Below are 21,641 nucleotides of genomic sequence, written 5' to 3' on the forward strand. Positions count from 1 at the left end.
GTTCTGCCTTGTATAGACTGCCCATTTTCATTCCTGTTTTAGGTCCCTGCATACCATAAGTCAACCTCTGCTCATGATTACTTTCCCTAATTCCCATCCACCAAAAAGATTTGGATTTGGAATGAATTGATGTTACAGATACAAAAAGATTCTCTGTGTTGTTTTCCATGCAGGCAAAGGGGACCTGATTGGTGCAGATCTTTCGACCAAGGGCCGGGTGATTAAAACAAATGCTGATGTCAAAGCATTAACTTACTGTGACCTGCAATACATCAGTCTGAGGGGCCTATCTGAGGTACTGGAGCTTTATCCTGAATACTCAAGCAAATTCCTAGCTGACATCCACCGTGATCTGACCTTTAACCTTGAAGAAGGACGTGAAGCATTGGTAAGAGCAGACCTCTGAAAATATTTGACTTTTAGAAATCATACTTTTGAAGCACAATTGTCTGTTTGCATGCTTGAGCTCAGATACGATGGTTCGGAGTTTCTTCTGCATTTGCAGCCAGAGACCCATGTAATTTGGGCACAAACTAATCCCTGAAAAGATCTCCAAATTTTGGCATAAGTGCATTAAACATGTATTTACAATACTCCAAGTCTCCTTGATCTTTTACAACTGTCCATTTACCCCTCCATCCAAATTAGTCGTTGCCCACAAAACTGGCCACACCCCCAACTGATACATTCAAGTACCCCCAATGGTACTTAGAACATTGGAACATAGGAAATTGGAGCAGTAGTAGCCCATTCAGCCCATCGAGCCTACTCCGCCATTCAAACACATCATCTACCTCTACGTCAATTTTCCCACTATCCCCATATCCCTTGATGTCATTTGCATCCAGAAATCTATTGACTTCTGTCATGAACATGGAGAAAACAGTCATTATTCTGGCGGTTTATTGCAGTTTTTTTGAGTGTTTTTTTAATTACTCACTGAGACCTATTCTGTATTTTGTTTCTTTGAATGCATTGTATGGCATAAATATAAATTATATGAAAATTTGTAAATTTTCCTTGATTGTAGGTTCTTGATCATGCTCTGCCTGATGTGTAAAAATGATGGGTAAAAAGAAGTTTAAACTTAAATTTTCATACTTAAAAAAATATATATATTGTGTGGGTTTGGCATTTCCTTGGGTCCTGATTATTTACACTGATTTTCACCCATTTTACATTTTAAATTTGGGCATGTTCTAATGAGATTGGCAGGATACTTGAATATAACTTGACATCAGCAAAATGGTTGCATTTTCAGGTCTAATTTCTGGATTATGCCCATGAAGTAAACTCTTGGCCAATGTATCTGACTCTTTGCAGTACATTTCCAGAAGTGAACACAATTATCAATAGCAAATGTTCTTTTCTTCCAACAAAACTAATTAGAATCCAACCTAGAATGATGAGAATAAAGACAAAACAAAGACTGAATAGTAGTGAGTCATTAAAGTTATCAGAATGCATCATCACCAAATGTGTCACCCCATGTGTATTAATCCACTGATTTGAGTATCTCGCTGAAAATTTGGTTTACACTCTATATCCAGATGCATTTCTAATCAGTCTATGGTAAAACTGCCTAAATCCAAATGTGTCCTGATAATTCTGAAAAAATACATTGACCGGTCTTGGAAATTTATCCAATTATTCCAGCCCAAATATACTATATGGAGAATCATATGGTATTGGGGGGAAAAAGGTAGATTAAGAACACTGCTGCAACTAAATACACGTAAAAGATAAATTTACAGAATAAAATCATAGAATGGTTACAGCACAGAGGGAGGCCATTCAGCCCACCGTGTCCATACTGGCTCTCTGAAAAAGCTACTTATCTGGTCCCACTCCCCAGCTAGGACAGATGTCAGGAAGTTCTTTTTCACACAGAAAGTGATCACCACATAGAATGAATTTCTGCTTAGGGTAGTGAAGGCAGCCATTCTGGAACCATTGGAGGATGTGATGGGGGAATTATAGGATAATTCTGGATGGATGAGCTAAAAATGGCCAAATAACGTTCCCAACCATATCTATCTTGTGTTCTTATATGACTGCATGTCAGGCTCAGTAAATTGCCCATTAAGCCCCACGAGAAGCCATCTTATTTACAGTTTGCAGGTCAGAGATTTTGTTCATTTGTTAGTGAATCGTCTAGTCAATTTAATGCCAAACTGCTACTAATTAAAACAAGATTGGGAAAGACACCTGATGATCAATGAACGAGATAGGACCATCATCACAACACAGCATTGTGTTAAAGTCATCACATCTGGTATTCAACTGCAGGCATCCTTGCCGCATCATCTCACTGAAATTTCCTTTATCATGTGCTTACTCTTAATTGGATATTTCATTAAAGATATTACTTGCCAGATTACCTAGAAAACATGAGGATATTGAGCATATACTTGGATTTGGGGAATAATTCCAGATCCGGAATTCAGTGTGAAGAAACACTAAACTAAATGCAATCTTAGTCAATTTCTATGCAAATCTTTTTTTTTTAACCAAATATCAAAATGATGTTGCCTCACGGCCATTTTTGTCTGAGTGGGAGGGAGGGGGTAGGAGAACTGAGTTTCAATTGTATGATAAATTCAAATTCCAGCTGTTCCTGTTTGGTGTTGCAGAAGGAGAGCACAATCAATAACAAAAAGAGGTAAGTAACACTGTCTGAGCTCAAGTAAATGACAACCAGTCTTAATAAGTCACTAAATCCACGACTGCAGCAATGTATGTTTTGTGGCAACTGTGAAAAATGGCAATTAGTTTTATGGTTTTTAACTCCACCCTCAGCTTGTGTATAGAGACATAAAAAGCCGATTAATCAATGGATCATGGGAAAAGCATGGTCAACTTATCAGTAATTTTAAAAAGAAAGTTTGTGCCTGTACGATTGAAGGATCTTTGCTGCCTACATGCTGCACACTGATCAATCATCGTGCAAAACCACTAACAGAAAGCAGCCATAAGTTACCAATATAGGGACTGGTAACAAAGCACTTTTGACACTTGGCCAGTGGTAGCATGGGACCTCAACCCAAGTGATAACAGCAGGAGATCAGTGAGTGGAAGAGCAGGGGCTAAGTGTCCTGGCCCTGAGAGCATCATGAACAGAGAATTTTTTTTAAAATTCTTTCATGTGATGTGAGCATCGCTGGCTACACCAGCATTTGTTGCCCATCCCTTGCCCTTGAGAAGGTGGTGGTGAGCCACCACCTTGGACGGCTGCAGTCCATGTGGCGTAGGTACACCCACAGTATTGCTAGAGGGGGAGTTCCAGGTTTTTGACCCAGCGACAGTGAAAGAATGGCAAAATAGGACCAAGTCAGGATGATGTGTGACTTGGAGAGGAACTTGCAGGTGATGGTATTCCCATGCATCTGCCGTCCTTCTTCTCCAGACCCCTGGAATAACTGTGAGCAACATCACAGGAGACCGAAAAATATATATAAAAGAGAATCATACTTGCATCTTCGCACTGGCAAAATATAAAGGCCTCATTGCTGCATTAAATATCATTGGGCTGGATGCTAAAGTGACCACCCAATGGTTTTTCTTGAAGTCCACCAGCATTTTCTTTGGCAGCTAGTGTCAGCATTAAGCATTCACAGGTCAGGGACTTCACTAATTAGTTATGTCAAAAAATGCCCTTTACTTTATCCCTGCGATGTCCATCTTCAGAAGAGGAACCCCTACTGCACCAATGTGAACCTTTCCTATTTTCTACAGCAGTCATTCTTATGATCTCGCTGATTGATATTCATGGTTTGTTATCAGTTTGTGATCTACCATTTGTACTGTGAATGCATCCCCATGAGAAATCAGGTTGGGTTGCCTGATGGCTATTTCACATAGTAATATCATCTGGGCTTACGAAAATAAGAACATAAGAAAGAGGAGCAGGAGTAGACCATATGGCCCCGTCAAGCCTGCTTCGCCATTCAATACAATTATGGCTGATCTTGGGTTTCAACAACACCCTTACTACCTGTTCTCCATATCCCTGGAATCCCTGAGAGACCAAAAATCTGTATATCTCAGCCTTAGATATATTCAATGACAGAGCATCCACAATCCTCTGGGGGTAGAGAATTCCTAAGATTCACTATCTTTTGAGTGAAGAAATTCCTCCTCATCTCAGCCCTAAATATTTGGTCCCTTATCCTGAGACTGTGCCCCCTTGTTCTAGATTCCCCAGCCAGTGGAAACAACCTTTCAGCACCTATCCTGTCAAGCCCCTTCAGAATCCTGTATGATTCAATGAGATCACCTTTCATTCATATAGATTCCAGAGAATATAGACCCAATTTACTCAGCCTCTCATCATAGGATAACCCTCTCATCCTAGGGACCAATCTAGTGAACCTTCACTGTACCGCCTCCAAGGCAAGTATATCCTTCCTTAAATATGGAGACCAGAACTGCACACAGTATTCCAGGTGTGGTCTAAGCAAAGCTCTGTAAAATTGTAGTGGACTTCTTGTACTCCAATCCCCTTGCAATAAAGGCTATCATGCCATTTTCTTTTCAAATTTCTTGCTGTACCTTCATGCTAACTTTCTGTGTTCCTTGTACGAGTACACCCAGTCTCTCTGAACATCAACATTTACAAGTTTCACGCCTTTCAAAAAATATTCTGCTTTTCTATTCTTACCACCAAAGTGAATAACCTCACACTTCCCCACAGTATACTCCATCTACCATCTTGTTGCCCCCTCACTTAATCTGCCTACATTTCTTCGCAGCCACTTTGTGTCCTCCTCACAGCTTACCTTTCCACCTAGATTTGTATCGTCAGCAAACTTAGATACATTATTCTCTGTCTCTTCATCTTAGTCATTAACATAGATTGTAAATATGAGGCCCCAGTACTGATCCTTGCAGCACTCCACTTGTTATAGCCTGCCAACTTGAAGATGCCCGTTTATCCCTACCCTTTGCTTCCTGTCCGTTAACCAATCCTCTATCCATGCTAATATATCACCCCCAAAATCCATGAGCACTTATCTTGCATGTTAACCTCTTGTGTGGCACCTTATTGAGTGCCTTTTGGAAATCCAAGTATACTACATCTACTGGTTCCCCTTTATCTACCCTACTACTAACATACTCAAAAAAACTCTAATACATTTGTTTAACATGATTTTCCTTTTATAAAACCATGTTGACGTTGTCTGATCATACATAGCTTATAGAAGGGAATTGCTTGGTGCAGGAGGGTTTTACATACATCTAATTGGATCAGAAATTCTCTCTTTCTGTCTCAATAACAACAACTTATACTTGTATAGTTCCTTTAACATAATAAAATATCCCAGGAGCATTATAAAACCATTTATGACACTGAACCACATAAGGAGATATTGGGTCAGAAGCTTAGTCAAAGAGGTTGGTTTTAAGGAGTGTCTTAAAGGTAATAAGTGAGGTAGAGAGGCAGAGAGGTGTAGGGAAAATATTCTAGAGCTTGGGGCCTGGGCACATGAATGCGGGGCAACCACTGGTGGAACAATTAAAATCGGGGATGCTCAAGAGGCGAGAATTGTAGACTCTGGTTGTAAGTGGGTAATGCGGCTGGATACTTGGGGAGGGACAATTAAAGTATTACAATAACGGCAGAATTGTCTTCCTCAGTACTAGATCCATTTTCCAGAAAAAAACTAACTTGAAAAGTTATTGCATTAACAGACTTGTAAAAATCCCTTTTAGGGCATGTGTTTCTGTGGACTTCTGATGAGAGCCATCTGTTTATAGATGCATCGCACTGTGGCCTACTTACCTAAGTCAACAGCAGAAATCAGATTCAGAACATTTCACATGGGGCACTATTTTTATTAAGGAATCATCTCATGGGTATAATAATCTGGAGTACATTATAGAAAACTGTGCTTTTAACATTTGTTATCATGACGGGCTGAGAGCAGTGTGCATGCAAGATCGAAGGTTGTTGGGAGGTGATGCCTTCATCACAAAGCTTTCACCGCTTTTCAAAATATGTCTAAAAATCTAAACTGGTTGTATTTATTTGAATGTAAAAGGAATTGTTAAACTTAATCCACAAGATTATTCCAAGTTGCCAGGATAGATTAAAATTCATCATTTTATTATAAAAAGGATCAGAAGCACGATTAGAAATCTGATTGTGAGTGGATATGTGTGTGTGTGAGTGCATATGTAAGTACTTGTATTGATGGGGCTAAATTTTATCAACCCTCTAGGGATGGATTGGGAGGAGGTGGGGGGGCCCAAAAATGGCGACGGAAGGCGGGAGTGGAGTGTCCATTGCCTTCTCGTGCCATTGAACTTTGTCAGGGGCGGGGAAGGCCGAGGATGACCATCCCACCCAGATGCCAATTGAGGCTCTTAAGTGGCAAACTAATGGCCACTTAAGGGCCCCTTCCCACCACGATTGGCATTTAATCAGCAGCAGGGGGTCCCTCTGCAATGTAGAGAGGCCACCCAGTAGAACCAGCGGCCTCCCTATGGGTTGGGGGGGGGGTGCCCTCCTGCTTGGGCAATCTATGGCCCATGGAGGGCCTCCATGGCAAAGGTCACCCCCATGCCAACACATCCCCCAACTCCTGCCCTCACCAACCAAGCCCCACCCCTCATCGTGGACTGCCTGACTGGCCCCAGCGAGCCCGCCCCCACTTACCTGCAACCCAAGGCTCTATGGCTGCTCCTGGTCCCGGGCCTACTGCTGTCTCAGCAATGGGCACTGCAATCTGTGATTGGCCAGCAGCTCTTGGAGGCATGGTCCTGTCCTTAAAGGAATGGGAACCCAGACGACGGGCAGTTAACTGCCTGAGCACTGTAAAATGCAGCTGGGGATCTCCCAAATGGCCAAGGCGGGATTCCCCTCACCTTTCTGGCCCATCTTCGGGACCCCTGGTTCCTGCATAAAATTCAGCCTTTTGTGACACCTCCAAAGGCTTTGCAGCCCTGGAAGTAGTTTTTTGAATTATTAGTCAGATCTCTGGATTACTATTCCAGTAACATAATCACTGCACTACCATACCAAATGGCTTTATATATTACCTTTCTATTACTTTTCATAATAGTAATAGTTAACATTAAGTATTAAGTCCAGTGGTGGCTCTGTGGCATCCAGGTCTGTCCACGATTTTTGTTCTGTTACAACAAATACAATTTTAAAAAGCTCCAACTAACTATAAGCAAAATCGTGGGGTGGCGCAGTGGTTAGCACCGCAGCCTCACAGCTCCAGCGACCGGGTTCAGTTCTGGGTACTGCCTGTGTGGAATTTGCAAGTTCTCCCTGTGACCGTGTGGGTTTCCGCCGGGTACTCCTGTTTCCTCCCACAGCCAAAGACTTGCAGGTTGATAGGTAAATTGGCCATTGTAAATTGCCCCTAGTGGAGGTAGGTGGTAGGAGGATTGAAGGACGGTGGGGATGTGGTAGGGAGTATGGGATTAAATGTAAGATTAGTATAGATGGGTGGTTGTTGGTCGGCACAGACTCGGTGGGCCGAAGGGCCTGTTTCAGTGCTGTATCTCTATGACTATATATATATATATATATATATATATAATATTCAACATGTCTAGGAACTTAACTGTCTTTTCTTATACTATTGCAGTTTTTATTCAACTGCACAATGTGGCAAAAGTGCTTAGTTTCCTACAGAAAGGACCACCTTGCCTTACATGGTGTCAATCATGCCAGAATTCATCAAGCATGGGCTCTGCATGAACCATAGAGGATTGTGGAGTTTTGTCTCACTATCATGGAAATGCAGCCCTTTACATTTCACACTGGTATGAGTTCAGAGGCACTGGAGCATAGAACACATGGGCAGATTCAAGCTGGCATCTCTATTCCAGCATTTCTTCTTCTGATTCCCTGGAAACCAGAGACGCTACCAATACTTGTAAACTGGCATCCTGCCACACGTACCACATTCAAGTGTGCATTTGCTGCTGCAAACAGTAGCAGTAATGCTGCATGGTAATGATGGTGTAAGTGTTTCAGCATGATTTCAGCATTTAATATGGCTTTTCAATGATGGAATTGCAACTGGGCCAAATGTAAGTTTACTTGTCCAAATTTATTGCACAGCAATGGCACTTTGTGCCAGTTCATAGCTAGCTAAGCAGGAGATTACGTAAGCCTGCTCGTTACTAAGTCCTACTACTGTGCTGGACGCTTACAAGCTTGTTACTCTCCGGGGTTCAGAATGTTGGTAAGCTTGATGTGATCAAGGGTGGTTGACAGTTTGGAGGATTAGATGGAGAGATTGTTCTGGGCTCAATATTAGTAAAACATTTCTTTTGGTAGGATTACATGCGCTCACCTAGCCTCATAATTCCTCTGTGCCTACCAGTAAGAGCTAGCAGCCTATTGCTCATGGGAAGATTATGTTAATCAGACACAGAATGGGGAAAATTTCCATGTTAAAAATTGTGGTGATTAAGAAGCAGCTGTTCTCATCACACAATGTAATAAAATCAAATATATGTATACATTTCTGAATTCCCTCAGAACAGCTGGTAAGGAGAAGGACTTGAGCTGTTCAATTTCCGCTTTGCGCTTTGGTTATATTGTTTGTGATAAATTAATGTTTGTCCTATTTTAAAACAGTTGTTAACTGAAATGAAACTCCCAGATGTGTTTCACACTTTGCAGCAACGATAACCCCAAAAACAGTGTTTATATAAAATGCCAGAATATTCCGAGTGAGAAATTTTAACGTGTAAATGGGTTACTTACTGTTGTTATTAGGAAGCCATCACTCTGTCCCTTCACAGTTAAACCCTATCAACTTCCCACAGCACAATATTCTCCCATTTCTCCAGGAAAGGAAGTAGCCAGGCTTGTTGGAGATGACCTTTCCCATTCGGATGCTGCAGGTGGACAGGACAGTATTGACCATGAGGTTGTAGCATGCAATATTATTAATAAGGTTCAAGACATTATTTATGGATAGGTGATGGGTGGATTGATTTTAGTGCTTTTACTAGAAGAACAATATTGTCATGGTATTGTGTAATGAAGCAGGGTTAATAAGCAATGTCATCGTAAAAGATCCACTGGGAAATAGTAATCATAATAACATTGAATTTCATGTGAAGTTTGAAAGTGACACATTTCAATCACGAACAAGAATCTTAAACTTAAACAAAGCCAATTACGAAGGTATGAGGGGAGAACTGGCTAAGGTTAACTGGGTAAATAGACTGGAAGGTATGGCGGTAAATGAACAGTGGAAACATTTAAAGAAACAATTCAAAGGGTTCAACAAAAGTACATTCTGTTCAAAAACAAAAAACTCATCAATAAAGCCCCATCCGTGGCTCAGTCAGGAAGGTAATGAGAGTATTAGACTAAAAGAAAAGGCTTACAATGTTGCAAAAAGAGTAGCAAGTCTGAGGATTGGGAATGTTTTAGAAACCAGCAAAGGGCCGCCACAAAGTTGATAAAAAGAGAAAAATAGAATATGAGAGTAAAGTAGTCAGCAATATAAAAACAGATTGTAAGAGCTTTTATAAGTACATAAAAAGGAAGAGAGTAGCTAAAGTAGACGTTGGTCCCTTAGAGGCAGAGACAGGAGAAATCATCCTGGGGAATGAGGAAATGGCAGAGGCATTGAACAAATATTTTGTGTCTGTCTTCACAGTAGAAGACACAAGTTCAATACCAGTAACCTAGGAGCTAAAAGGAGTGACAAAATTAAGGATATTGATATCAGCCGAGAAAAAGTGTTGGAGAAACTTGAGGGACTAAAATCTGGCAAGTCCCTGGGACCAGATGGTCTACGTTCAAGGGTTCTAAAAGAGATAGCTGCCAAGATAGTGGATGCGCTGGCTATGATTTTCCATAATTCCTTAGATTCAGAAATGGTCCCGTCAGATTGGAAGTTGGCAAATGTTATGCCACTTTTAAAGAAAGGAGGTAGAGAGGAAACAGGGAACTACAGGCCAGTTAAACTAACATCAGTCATTGGGAAGATGCTGGAAACTATTATTAAAGAAGTCTTAACATTTCACTTGGAAAAGCGTGGTATGATTAGAACAAGTCAGCATGGTTTAACTAAAGGGAGATCCTGTTTGAGAAATGTATTAGAGATTTTTGAGGTTGTAAATAGTAGGGTAGATAAAGGAGAACCAATAGATGTAGTATACCTGGATTTTCAAAAGGCTTTCAATAAGGTGCCACATAAATATTAATGGGCAAGATAAGGGCTCATGATATTGAGGGTAATATATTAGCATGGATAGAGGATTGGTTAACAGACAGGAAGCAGAGAGTGGGCATAAATGGGGCATTTTCAAGTTGGCAGGCAGTGTATTGTGGGGTGCCACAAGGATCAGTGCTGGGGCCTCAGCTATTTACACTCTATATTAATGACTTGGATGAAAAGACAGAGAGTAATGTATCTACGTTTGCTGATGATACAAAGCTTGGTAGAAAGGTAAGCTACAGGGAGGATGTAGAGAGGCTGCAAAGAGATATAGACAGGTTAAGTGAGTGGGCAACAAGGTGGCACAAGGAATATAATGTAGAGAAGTGTGAAGTTTTTCACTTTGGTCGTAAAAAAAGAAAAGCAGAATTTTTTTTAAAAGGTGTAAAACTGGTAAGTTGATATTCAGAGAGACTTGGGGATACTCGTACAAGGAACGCACAAAGTTAACATGCAGGCGCAGCAGGCTATTAGGAAGGAAAACAGCATGTTGGCCTTTATTGCAAGGGGATTGGAGTACAGGAATAAAGAAGTCTTAATAAAATTGTACCAGGGCTTTGATAAGACTGCACCTGGAATACTGTGTGCCATTTTGGTCTCCATATTTAAGAAAAGATATACTTGCAATGGATGTAATGCAGCAAAGGTTTACTAAATTGGTCTCTGGGATGAGGGGGTTGTCCTATGATGAGAGGCTGAGTAAATTGGGCCTATATTCTCTGGAGTTTAGAAGAATGAGAGGCTATCTAATTGAGACATACAAGATTATAAAAGGCCTTGATAGGGTAGAAGCTGAGAGATTGTTCCTACTGGTCAGGGAATCTAGAACACAGGGACACCGTCACAGGACTGAGATGAGGAGACATTACTGAACTCAAATGGTTGTGAATCTTTGGAATTCTGTACCCCAGAGAGTTGTGGCTGCTCCATCATTGAATATATTTAAGGCTGGGATAGGTAGATGTTTGGTCTCACAGGGAATCAAGGGATATGGGAGTGGGCAGGAAAGTGGAATTGAAGCCCAAGAGCAGCCAAGATCGTATTGAATGCTCGATGGGCCATATGGTCTACTTCTGCTCCTATTTCATGTGTTCTTGTATGGTAAATTGTATTGCTCATTGTGACATTCCCATTTCCCACAGCAACCACGCTTATGGACTATTGGAGTCAGACTCCCAATTAGGCTGATATCTAGACATATTTGTACTGCAAGCTTACTCCACCCGGACCTGGGTTGAATCTGCTTAAGCTAATTTTAGATAACATCTGGCAGCAAGAGGAGACCTTCCTCCCACCTTTTTGGACAGAACCTGAACCCATGTGCTGGGGTTTGAAAGTACACATTGCCATTCAGTTTTTAACCAGTTAAAATCAAGGGTTATGATAATAAACCTATTACCTTCCTGTCCACCCCAATCAGCTTTAAGTACATTTCCAATACCAGTTACTTCAGATATTCTGGCTGCACCAGAATTATCACTGCTAGATCCTCTAAATATAGACTCAAATACAATTCACTCTCATGGAGCTGCTGATCTGTTCTAACTGATTGCACAATGTTAATTACATCTATTGTTTTCACAGGGAATCTCAAAGTTTGCCAAATCCCCAAGACTCTCTCAGGTAAGGTGGCTAGAATATTAGTGTAGAATGTTATTTATTGTGGTGTAACCTTGGGATGGTGATGAGTAATAAACTGAACTGGGAAACAAAGGGAATCATTTGACAATCCCGATAAAATTCTGGGAAATCTCATTCTGTATTTATATTGGAGCTATCAGTCTGAGATTTGCAGTTATCGTATTATCTCATTAGAACTATCTGGCTTCAACTGCAATTCTACCTCAGAGTGTGTTCTCAGTATTTGTGGTTCCACCTATTCACAAAGCTCCCCAGAATTCACAAAACAAATTAGTATTAATTAGCTCCATTAGTATGAAAAAGATTCCTTGTCAGCTCTAAACAGCTTTAAAACCTCGATTCTGGGGGTTCCCTCAACTCTTTGTACTCCTGGTTTGACAGGACACTGGCATTATACTTCATACAGTGACAAACCCCATATATTGGTTTAAGACTGACTTCTCACATAGACCCATTCCAGAGTCAAGTCAAGACCCGACTCCAGAGTTGACATGGCATTGTAACTCAAAGCCCTTCACTCCTTCTCTCACTTCAGCGCACTTCGCCAACAGGCTGTGGAGACATTCATCTCCTCAATCTGGACTGGATTTGAACCCAAGTGTTAGAATCAAAAAGATGGCGGGAGCATTTTTGCAGGGGGTCCTCATAATGCCTCACTGCAACTTTGGCAACAGATCAGCAGACACCTTGAAGGCACTGCGTAAATTGTTGCTTGTGGCCTTTATCAGCCATTTACTCTGTTCCTCTGGGACTTCCACTGATCAACTGCCAAAGTAGGGCAGTAAATTGGGAGAACGCCCACAGAAATTTCAGTCGAAGGATCCTAACCCACTGTGCCACACAGTTCCAATGCCCTAAATATTTTTATCACAAAGACCTAAGAAGTATTTCAGTTGACTTTTGAAGAAAGGTCCTTTTTTTCCCTCAGTCTAACCATCCAGAAAGCTTGACCACATCTTTGCTATATATTTTGGAACTACCTGCTTTACTCTTCCTTTATCGAGGCTGAACCATTCTTGTATTTCTTATCATTGTGGTCAGTTTTGCAAGACCACAAGCTGTACAATTGGAGATGAGTGATGTATCCTGTGAATTACCATCGGTTCAGGTGGATATTATGAGACCTCCAGGCTGAAAAGAGTTAAATATGTCTTCTGAATACATTAGCAACAACACCTCAAATTCACCCTCCAGTCCAGCAGTTTCATGTTTCTGAAACTGTCATGGCTCACATTCTGTCATGGCTCACATTCCTCTGTCAAGTTGCCCATCCAGGCAGTGAGTGTTTTTTTTTAATGTAATTGCTGAAGGTATTCAATAATTGGCTCAGTTAATTCAATCTCACTTTTATTCTGTCTGCTGACCACCCAGATCAGTGCTGGGTCAGAAAGGTCAGGAAGGGCCCAGGGCTAATTGTTGTTCCCTGCTGAGGTAGCTGATCTCAGCTGAGGAAGCTGTAGAGATGCTGCATTTGGTTCAGCGTTTCAGAGGGTAAAAGTCAGCTGGAACATAACCATATGTGGAAGTTGGGTGAGGAAAGGTTAGAGTTAATGCTCAAATAGTCTGCTTACATACTCAGACCAGTGTCACACAAGAAGAATGGCTACTTATTGGGATACTAGAGGACAGCCACTGCCTAAGCAACCATACCTCAACGTCAGTCAGGAACTCCAAGCGAGGAGGGAAGAAAGTAGGTGACTAAGATCATTTTCACCACAATATTTTTATGAATAATCTTTCTCCTCCCTTAAAAAGACTGCTGACACCCAATGCCAGAAATGTAGGTGCTTTTCCTACATTGAAATAATAAACAGATGTAAGTTGACTAGAAAGTCACACTGGGACTGCTTCACTCCAGTTCACCTCAACTTGGAGGTCAGCTCAGCAGAAAATGAGAAAACTTGTGAAACCCATCTGCGGGGGAGTTGGTGGACCAAATTCTTCAAAAGTGAAAGGCTTGGAGTCCTTACATTCCTCACTAAAAGAAATGCACAGACTAATGAGACAATTGTATTTATTTTTTTTAGAGTCGTTTGGAGAGCAGTGACAATTCGAATAAGAAACTGCCCTCCATTTTGGAAACTGAGGATGAACCAAATGAATATTCACACCTCTCACCAGCAACAAAGAGTCGGAGGAAACTCACGTTGCCTGGTTTGAACAGCCCGATCCGGCGAGGGTCACTTGGTAGCTTGCTCGGAGATGACCTCAAACATTTTTCGACAGTAAGGCTTGGCAGTCGGTCACCAGGGAAATGCAGAAGGGGAAGAAGCCCCCAACGCAAAAAGGAAGACACTGCATCCAATGGTGGAAATGGTAATGCACGAAAGCCAGCAAAACTACTTCTACCATCTCTAAACTGCTGTGGACCTCCTGACCTAAGTCCTAGGTATGACTCCAACAAAATGTTATGACAATGGGATATCTCAATATGCATTATCATGCTACACTTAAGATGAGAACTGCACTACACTGGTATACTTCCAACAACCCTATTTAGACAAGACCATGGGTGGGAGTTTCTCTGCCAGCTTCAGAACCCCAATGGGCGTCAAAAGCCCAAACTGATTTTCCCCGAATCGGTCAAATAATGGCCAGAGAGCGGGCTCGCCATCCAATTAAGGATGGTGGGTGGCCTCTCGAAGCTGGAAAGCCAATAGGAGGCCTTTGAATAGTTGAGTTGGCTACCCGGTGTTAAACTTCAGAAAGCTGGTTGTGGAAGGATAATGCTGGAGACTATATTTATTTAGTTTCACATTTATTGTGCAGATTACAAACATGAAGCTCCTCATTCAAAACCCTCCACCAGTCTCAGTGAGTGTCTGCTTATAAGTGCTCAACTAAGACCCCAATTAGCACCCTTCACCTGCGTATAATCAAACCATTGAAATACAATTAACAGAGTCACGGCCAGCACTTGCAGGTGAGTAGCCCTGCCGCCCACACCCCTATCCTACCTCCAGGAAAATGGCCCCAGGACGAGATGGGATTGGGGGGCTGGCACGCTGGCCAGCGGGGCAAAATTTGGTGCCTACTCGCCTCCATGCCCACCCCCATGATGGGCCTAAAGTTTCGGTCCGATGTGTTTTAATGGTAAATTTGGGTGTTGATCAGTTCAAATGTTGTGGATTGTTTTTAGCATTTCATCAATAGGATTGTAGCAAATTCCACAAACTAATTTATAGATCTGTGCCAGGATGAGTCTAAAATGTTCTTCTAGGATTTACAATGTTGATGAATGATGGAAATTAATCACTAAATGAACTGGCAGGCTCTGATTGAGACAGACTTTGGTCGATGCATTTTCCATCACAACAGACGTCAGGGAAGTTGTGGAATAAAATTTGGGGGTGAAATTTGTCTTTTTTAAAAATGGGGAGCTTACCTGATCTCTATAATTGTAGCAATGTGCAGTTTCAAAATGCAGAGTTTCTGAGCTGATTTCATTTGAGAGTTACCAATACAGAAAAAAGATTCCTTGTTTCTCTTGTTACGACCAAGGTGGGAGGAGTGCACTGTCTTTCTCCAGTTCCACTTCTCCACAGGTCACAAAATATATTTAAGTGTTTACCCAGTAATCGATGCGGCCAATTATATATTCTTTCTATTTTAGTTTCAGAATAAAATCCACCAACCAGGTTCCTTTAATAAACAACAAAAGTATTAATTTATTATAAAACAAGACTTAGTCAATAAAGATTCAAAGCTTTAACACACAGTTTGAAATATGGTGGCAAATATATACATTCCCTTCTAAATACCCAACACCCACACGCACACACATACCGGTTAAAGGAAAAATAAAGATGCTTTAGAGTATTTCCAGCACTTTGTGTTTTTATTTCAGATTTCCAGCATCTGCGGTATTTTGCTTTTATTTTACACTTTTTGAAAATCTGGTTTCAGTGTATAATTTTGGTCCTAATTGCTGATTACCATAAGAAGCTGCTAAACCAGACACCTGCAAGTTTAACTCGAGCACTGATTAGGCTGGGCAGCTGTGGTGCAGTTGATATGACTTTTACCTCTGAATTCCAAGGTTCCAGGTGCAAGTCCCACTCGGACTTGAACACACAAAAAAAAATCAAAGCTGACACTCCAGTGCAGTACTGAAGGAGTGTTGCACTCTCAGCAATGCTGTCTTTCAGGTGAGATGTTAAACCAAGGTCCCACCTGCCTTCTCTGGTTGATGCAAAAGATCCCATGGCACTACTAGTAATCTAGAGGCCCAAGCTAATGCCCTGAGACACTCGTTCAAATCCCACCAGAGCAGCTGGTGGAATTTAAATTCAATTAATTAATTTTTAAAAATCTGAAATTGAAAGCTAGTCTCAGTAATGGTGCCATGAAGCTATCATCGAGGGTCGTTAAAAAATCATCTGGTTCACTAATGTGCTTTAGGAAAGGAAATCTGCTGTCCTTACCTGGTCTGGCCTCTGTGTGACTCTTAACTGCCCTTTGAAATGGCCCAACAAGATTAAAGGATATTAATGAGCCAGATGGGCTTTATGACAGTGCAGTAGTTTCATAGTCATTGTTACTGATACTAGCTTTTTATTCCAAATTTATTTAATTACATTAAAATTCCCATTTTCCATGGTGGGATTTGAACTCATAATTCTGGATCATTAGTCCAGGCCCCTGGATTACTAGTCTAGTGATATAGCCACTATGCTACTGTACTTTATCTTATGTGGCACCAACCATCCGCTTCCATTGAAGGTGTGGAGGGGCTAGCACACATTGGTGAATTTCAGGATGACTCAGGGACTGACTGAAAGGATGCACAGGTTCTTGAATGGAGCACTGGAGATCCTGGTGAAGGAGGACCAGAGGAGGAGGAATGTCCTGTACCTGCAGGGGAAAATAGTCCATCTCACCTTCCTGTACCACCAGTCCCTCTATCCTGCAGCAGCTGGTGCTTCTCAACTGGCCTCATGTCCTCTTCCCATTCCTCCTGCAGACCAAGCAGGACCCCTAGCAAGATGTCAATGACAAAGCACTCCCTTTCTCCTGGTAACTCCTAAAACGTGTCCAATAAAGTAGAATAGTACAGTACTTACTCTTTTTAGGTGAAGACATCAGAGAATTTTGAATAAATGTTGATAGAGTGTTGGTGAAGTCTTGATAATGTGTCCCAGAAAGTCTCCTGATGTATTCCAAAAGTCCTCAAATCTCCAGGGGCAAGTGAATAGTTAAATGTGATACGCCTTTAAGTAGCACTTGAAATCCTCTGCAATGACATATTTACTCCCAATCAGCTGGCGGCTATTAGGAGAGAGTGTTTGGTCAAGTACTGTTCACCAAAATATCGTACAACCTCTTTAATGAGCACTAGCAGGCAATATAAATGGCAATCAGTTCCTTAACGATCCTCCATGCGGCCATTCTGAATGCCTTTACCAAGATGGAATCTAGTGCTAAACTAGCTTTCAGACCATGGTTACGTCAGAGGCTCTTAAGCACCTAGAGTATCTGGGGATAATCGCCCATTTTGCCTCTAAAGCAAAGAGAACACTGTGAACCTTACAAGTGGCAAAATCTCTAAGTGATACACAGGGTGTTATAAATACACAGAGGTAGCGACTGCATCATCAAAATACAGTGGGAGGAAAATGGGTGCCGGGAGGAAAGAAGTAGCAGAGATTAAAAATGGTGATTGAATGCCAAGGAAAGGAACAAAGCCTTATAATGCAGGATGTAAAACTATTCGGTGTTCTGAATGTTATATTGATTTTTGAGATGGAGCAAGGTAGAATCTTGGAGAACTTTTCCTCAAAAGATTTAATGGAGAGAGACGGGCAATGCTGCCAGTCTTTACAACAAAGAGGATAAGGTGACTGGAAGCTTAGCTCAGGATCAGATAGGAAGCTGAGATGGCTGAGATTCTGGTTCAACCTCAGACAGTGGCCAATGAGTGGGATGAAATAGGTGGCAAGGGACAGCTGTCAAGACATACACAGGAGTATCCCTGCCAATTTACTCCATGATTTTGTTTTTCTTTTCCTTGCTTTCTTTGGGGAAATCACCTGGGCTTGCCCTCCCTATCTGACAGCCTGACTGACATCAAAAGCTCGCTGTGTGGTGAAGCATGGAGGCATGACCCAGATTTCCACAGCTCAGCGCAGTAATGTTATTTGACACTTAAATAAATGTCTCAGTGTTAGGGGAAAGATGGAACTGTTCCCTCTGACTGTAATTATCAGATATCATTGTTGCAGAATCATCCGTTTAGAAACAGAGGAGAGATTGTCCGGGTTCTCCTCTGCCCCTTTACTCTAAAAGCAAGGAGACATCACTCCCACCATCACTTTGGGAGCACTTCAAACTGACCAAACTCTTTAATGGTGAATTCAATAATTGATAATTTTGCGATCTGAATGCTGCCTAATTGCCCAACGACCACAAGTTTACCAATAGTGAAAAATCATTGTTGCCAAATAAGAGACTTGGATCCCTTTGAGAGGGATGATCAACCATTTTAGTAATTTGTCACTTCCCCCCATCAATTTAATAATCTTCACTATTTTGCATCATTTTCTGCACGGTAAGAAAACTGGAACACAAGCAAGGACTGCAGGCCTGCTACATTGTTCAGAATGTACAGACCCTGCTAGCTGATCCCCAGCCAGATTAGCAGTTCCTCATTAATGTACCTATTTTGACATGCATCACTAAACTAAGCACAGCTTGATTTTATTTAATTGATATTGTAATCTGCGTCACTTTAACTGATCATAAATCTCACCAATCTTGTCAGTTCTAAAAATAATAAATCATGAACTTGCACTCTGAGCTACAATCCAACACATATCAGCAACGCCTCATACTGAAAAAAAAATGAAGTGCAGCAAGGTTTTACATAGGAATAGAGAGAAGTGAGTTTTTGGGGCAACAAATTACACATACCTGCCCTTTGCTTTTTCCTTTGCTAATCCTGAAAAAAGCATGGAATGCGGGTTAGAAAACTGCGTGAGTCACTGTCAGAGGAAGGTGTAAATATAAAATAAGCAAACTGCTAATTATATTTAATTATCTGGTGCTTAAGTTGCAAGGAAAACTAAGGTGACACTATAGACAAGGGCAGATATTAAAAACCATGCTAAAGTACAATTACTAATGTATAGGTGTGAATTTACATGTGTTTTTGCTTTGTTGCCTTTCTAGAACTCATCAGTGTGTCTTCACACTACAACAATAGCATTGGCCTGATCTGACTCCAAAGCAAAGTGAAAGTGTAGTGTAAGAGTTAGGAATGGTACATCCATTATCAATTTGCAGCCAGCCATTCTACACACACATCTTGGGCTAGCATGCTTCTGCCCAGTGGCTGATGGAGAAGTGTATAAATACATTTATAAATGTCAAATGGAAATTGGAATGGGAAAGAGCAGAACCGAATGTGAATATGAATGGGCAGGGGGGTGGGGGAAAGAGCCGAATGGGGATGGAATGTAAATGGAGGAGAGGAGGACTGACTAGGAATGCAAATGACGGGGAGCGGCCCGAAAGCTTATTCCAAAACTGGGACTGAAATGGAAAAGCACCTTTTAAATTAGTTACTAACTTCCTTTTCACCAAAATTGAAGACATGTATTATACAAGGCCAAAACTAATTCAGTCCACCTCCTGTAATATAGATTCCCCACATCAATTCTTGAATGTGTGAACTTACAAATAAATGACATCTACTCCATCAAAACAAAAGCAAAATGCTGCAGATGCTGGAAATATGACATCAAAACAGAAAATACTGGAAATACTCAGCAGGTCTGTCAGCATCTGTGCAGAAGGAAACAGAGTTATGTTTCAGGTCGATGCCCGTTCAGCAGAACCTCTATTCCATGTTGGTCACAAGAGATAGGGCAGCAGTGCTTGGACGCTGAACTCCCAACCCTAAATCCTGAGTTTCAATGCCAATTTCACTTGGGCCTCCAGTAAATGAGCTTTGTTGGTCCTAGTTGGTTCATCTAATTTGAGGTAAGCACAACATCCTATGCAAGTATTAACAGAATGAGCAGATATATTCTGTGATCTCACACTTCAGCAGATAGACCGCAGTCAAAGGGAGCACGAGGTGGAGATAAGAGTACAAACTGAATTCAATGCAGGGAATTTAATCTGTCTGGACAAAAAAATAAAAATGTTTTTAAATTTGCAAGAATATTGGTTAAAAGCACTGAATTTATCCTGGCATTGGCAATGTCTATGTACATGGGGATATTTCTTTCCCTAGGATTGATATTCACCCTAAATCTTGATGAGGCCAAACCTGATTTAACAAAAAGCAACAAAGGATTGTATTGGGCTTCACAAGTTGGATATGGCTGAATTCATTTAGAGGAAGATGAGGGCAGCACTTGTCGGACTGAGATATTTTAATACTTTAGAGGGCAACAGGGAAGCAGCAGGTCTAGAGATGTGGCATTGGATGACTTGTGACGATCCTAATTGTCTGAGGTGCTAGTGGATAATGGAAGGTGTGGAATCAGGCAGCAGAAAAGAGGGGCGTGTGAAGGAAACATGCTGAATCATTCATAGTGAGGGGAAGATAATAGTGAAAGAGTGGAGAACCTTGTGGCAGAAATTAGGAAACTGCGTGTGCAAAATAGAAGCTAAGGGCTGGATGTTGTGCAGAAGGCAGGGCTCCCAGCGCCGGGCTGAAAAGTCGGGGGCGGGGGGGGACCCCGCCTCTGCATTTTTTCAGCCCCTCCAGAGCGATCCTCCAGTCTTTTGCTGTCAAAGTTTAAGGAGGCGGGATCCCCATTCCTTTAAAGACTTTATAGGGATGGGGATCCCACTCCCAAGAGCTGTTGGCCAATCACAGGGCCGACAGCACAACAGTATTGGCAACGCTACCAGGAGTGTTGGCCACTGCCAATACTGCACAGTTCTCAGACCCAGGCCCAGCGGTAGAACCTCAGGGAAGAGGTAAGTGAGGCAGGGTCGCTGGGGCCAGTCTGGAAGGCCCCGAGGCTAGGGGGTGGGGTGGACATTCGGTCCAGGGGGCGGGGGTCCCAGGAAGTACAGTTGTTCCCAGTGGGGGACCTCCATGGGCCACAAATTGTCCACGAAGGAGGGACCCAATCCCAGCCCGCAGGGAGTGTGCCTCATTTTCCAAGGCATCCTCCCCATGTGGCAGTGGCCCCCTCACCACACTGCTGGTAAGATCCCAGCGGCGGTGGGAGGAGGCCCTTAAGTAGCCAGCAATAGGCCACTTACAGGCCTCAATTGGCCTTTGGGAGGGAAGGCTATTGTCAGCCTATCCCGCCCCGGGAGAATCAGAACCGGGATTCCCGGTGTTGAGTTCCTTGGCAGGTGATTCAGCCCTGATTCTCCGGCCCCCTCCTCTTTGCTCCCGCCACGAAACCTGCAGTCAGCTTGAGAACAAGATCCGGCCCGAAGAGCTGAGAGGAAGGTGTAGGCCTGGTAGGAGCTATTGGTGGAGTTTGGGCTCCTTACCCACTGGACTGTGCAGCTTCAGGATGGTCAGCTCCTGGTTGCCGTCTGTAAAGAATTTGTGATGTGTACTCAGAGTCTCCAGTATTCTCTGATTCTACAACCACTGAATTTGTCCTCACTACAGAATTTCTCCCCTCCTGCAGAATTGGCAGCAAGAGAGAATTGGGAATGAGAGAAACAGAACAGCTTTTGCAATAAACCAGTTAATCCAGAAGTCTTACTGAAAGGCCAAGAATTTTTTTTTATTGACTGATGGGTTTACTATGAAAACTGACGATATATATCATGTTTCAGTCATTCTCAATTCTCATCTTTCTGCACCTGCCAGGTCGCCTC

The 21,641-nt window shown here is 42.1% G+C and overlaps 1 protein-coding gene across 1 annotated transcript in view; it reads left to right on the forward strand.

The window, feature by feature from the left end:
• LOC137347995 (potassium voltage-gated channel subfamily H member 4-like) overlaps positions 1 to 21,641 on the forward strand; it is a 152,446-nt gene that overhangs the window by 110,043 nt on the left and 20,762 nt on the right. Inside the window, exons 11-13 of the mRNA XM_068013067.1 lie at positions 174 to 388; positions 11,787 to 11,825; positions 13,871 to 14,232. Coding sequence (XP_067869168.1) covers positions 174 to 388; positions 11,787 to 11,825; positions 13,871 to 14,232 — 616 coding nt within the window. The remainder of the gene's footprint in view (positions 1 to 173; positions 389 to 11,786; positions 11,826 to 13,870; positions 14,233 to 21,641) is intronic.

The sequence above is a fragment of the Heterodontus francisci genome, chromosome 33 (genome assembly GCF_036365525.1).
Source record: "Heterodontus francisci isolate sHetFra1 chromosome 33, sHetFra1.hap1, whole genome shotgun sequence".
In the NCBI taxonomy this organism is placed as follows: domain Eukaryota; kingdom Metazoa; phylum Chordata; class Chondrichthyes; order Heterodontiformes; family Heterodontidae; genus Heterodontus; species Heterodontus francisci.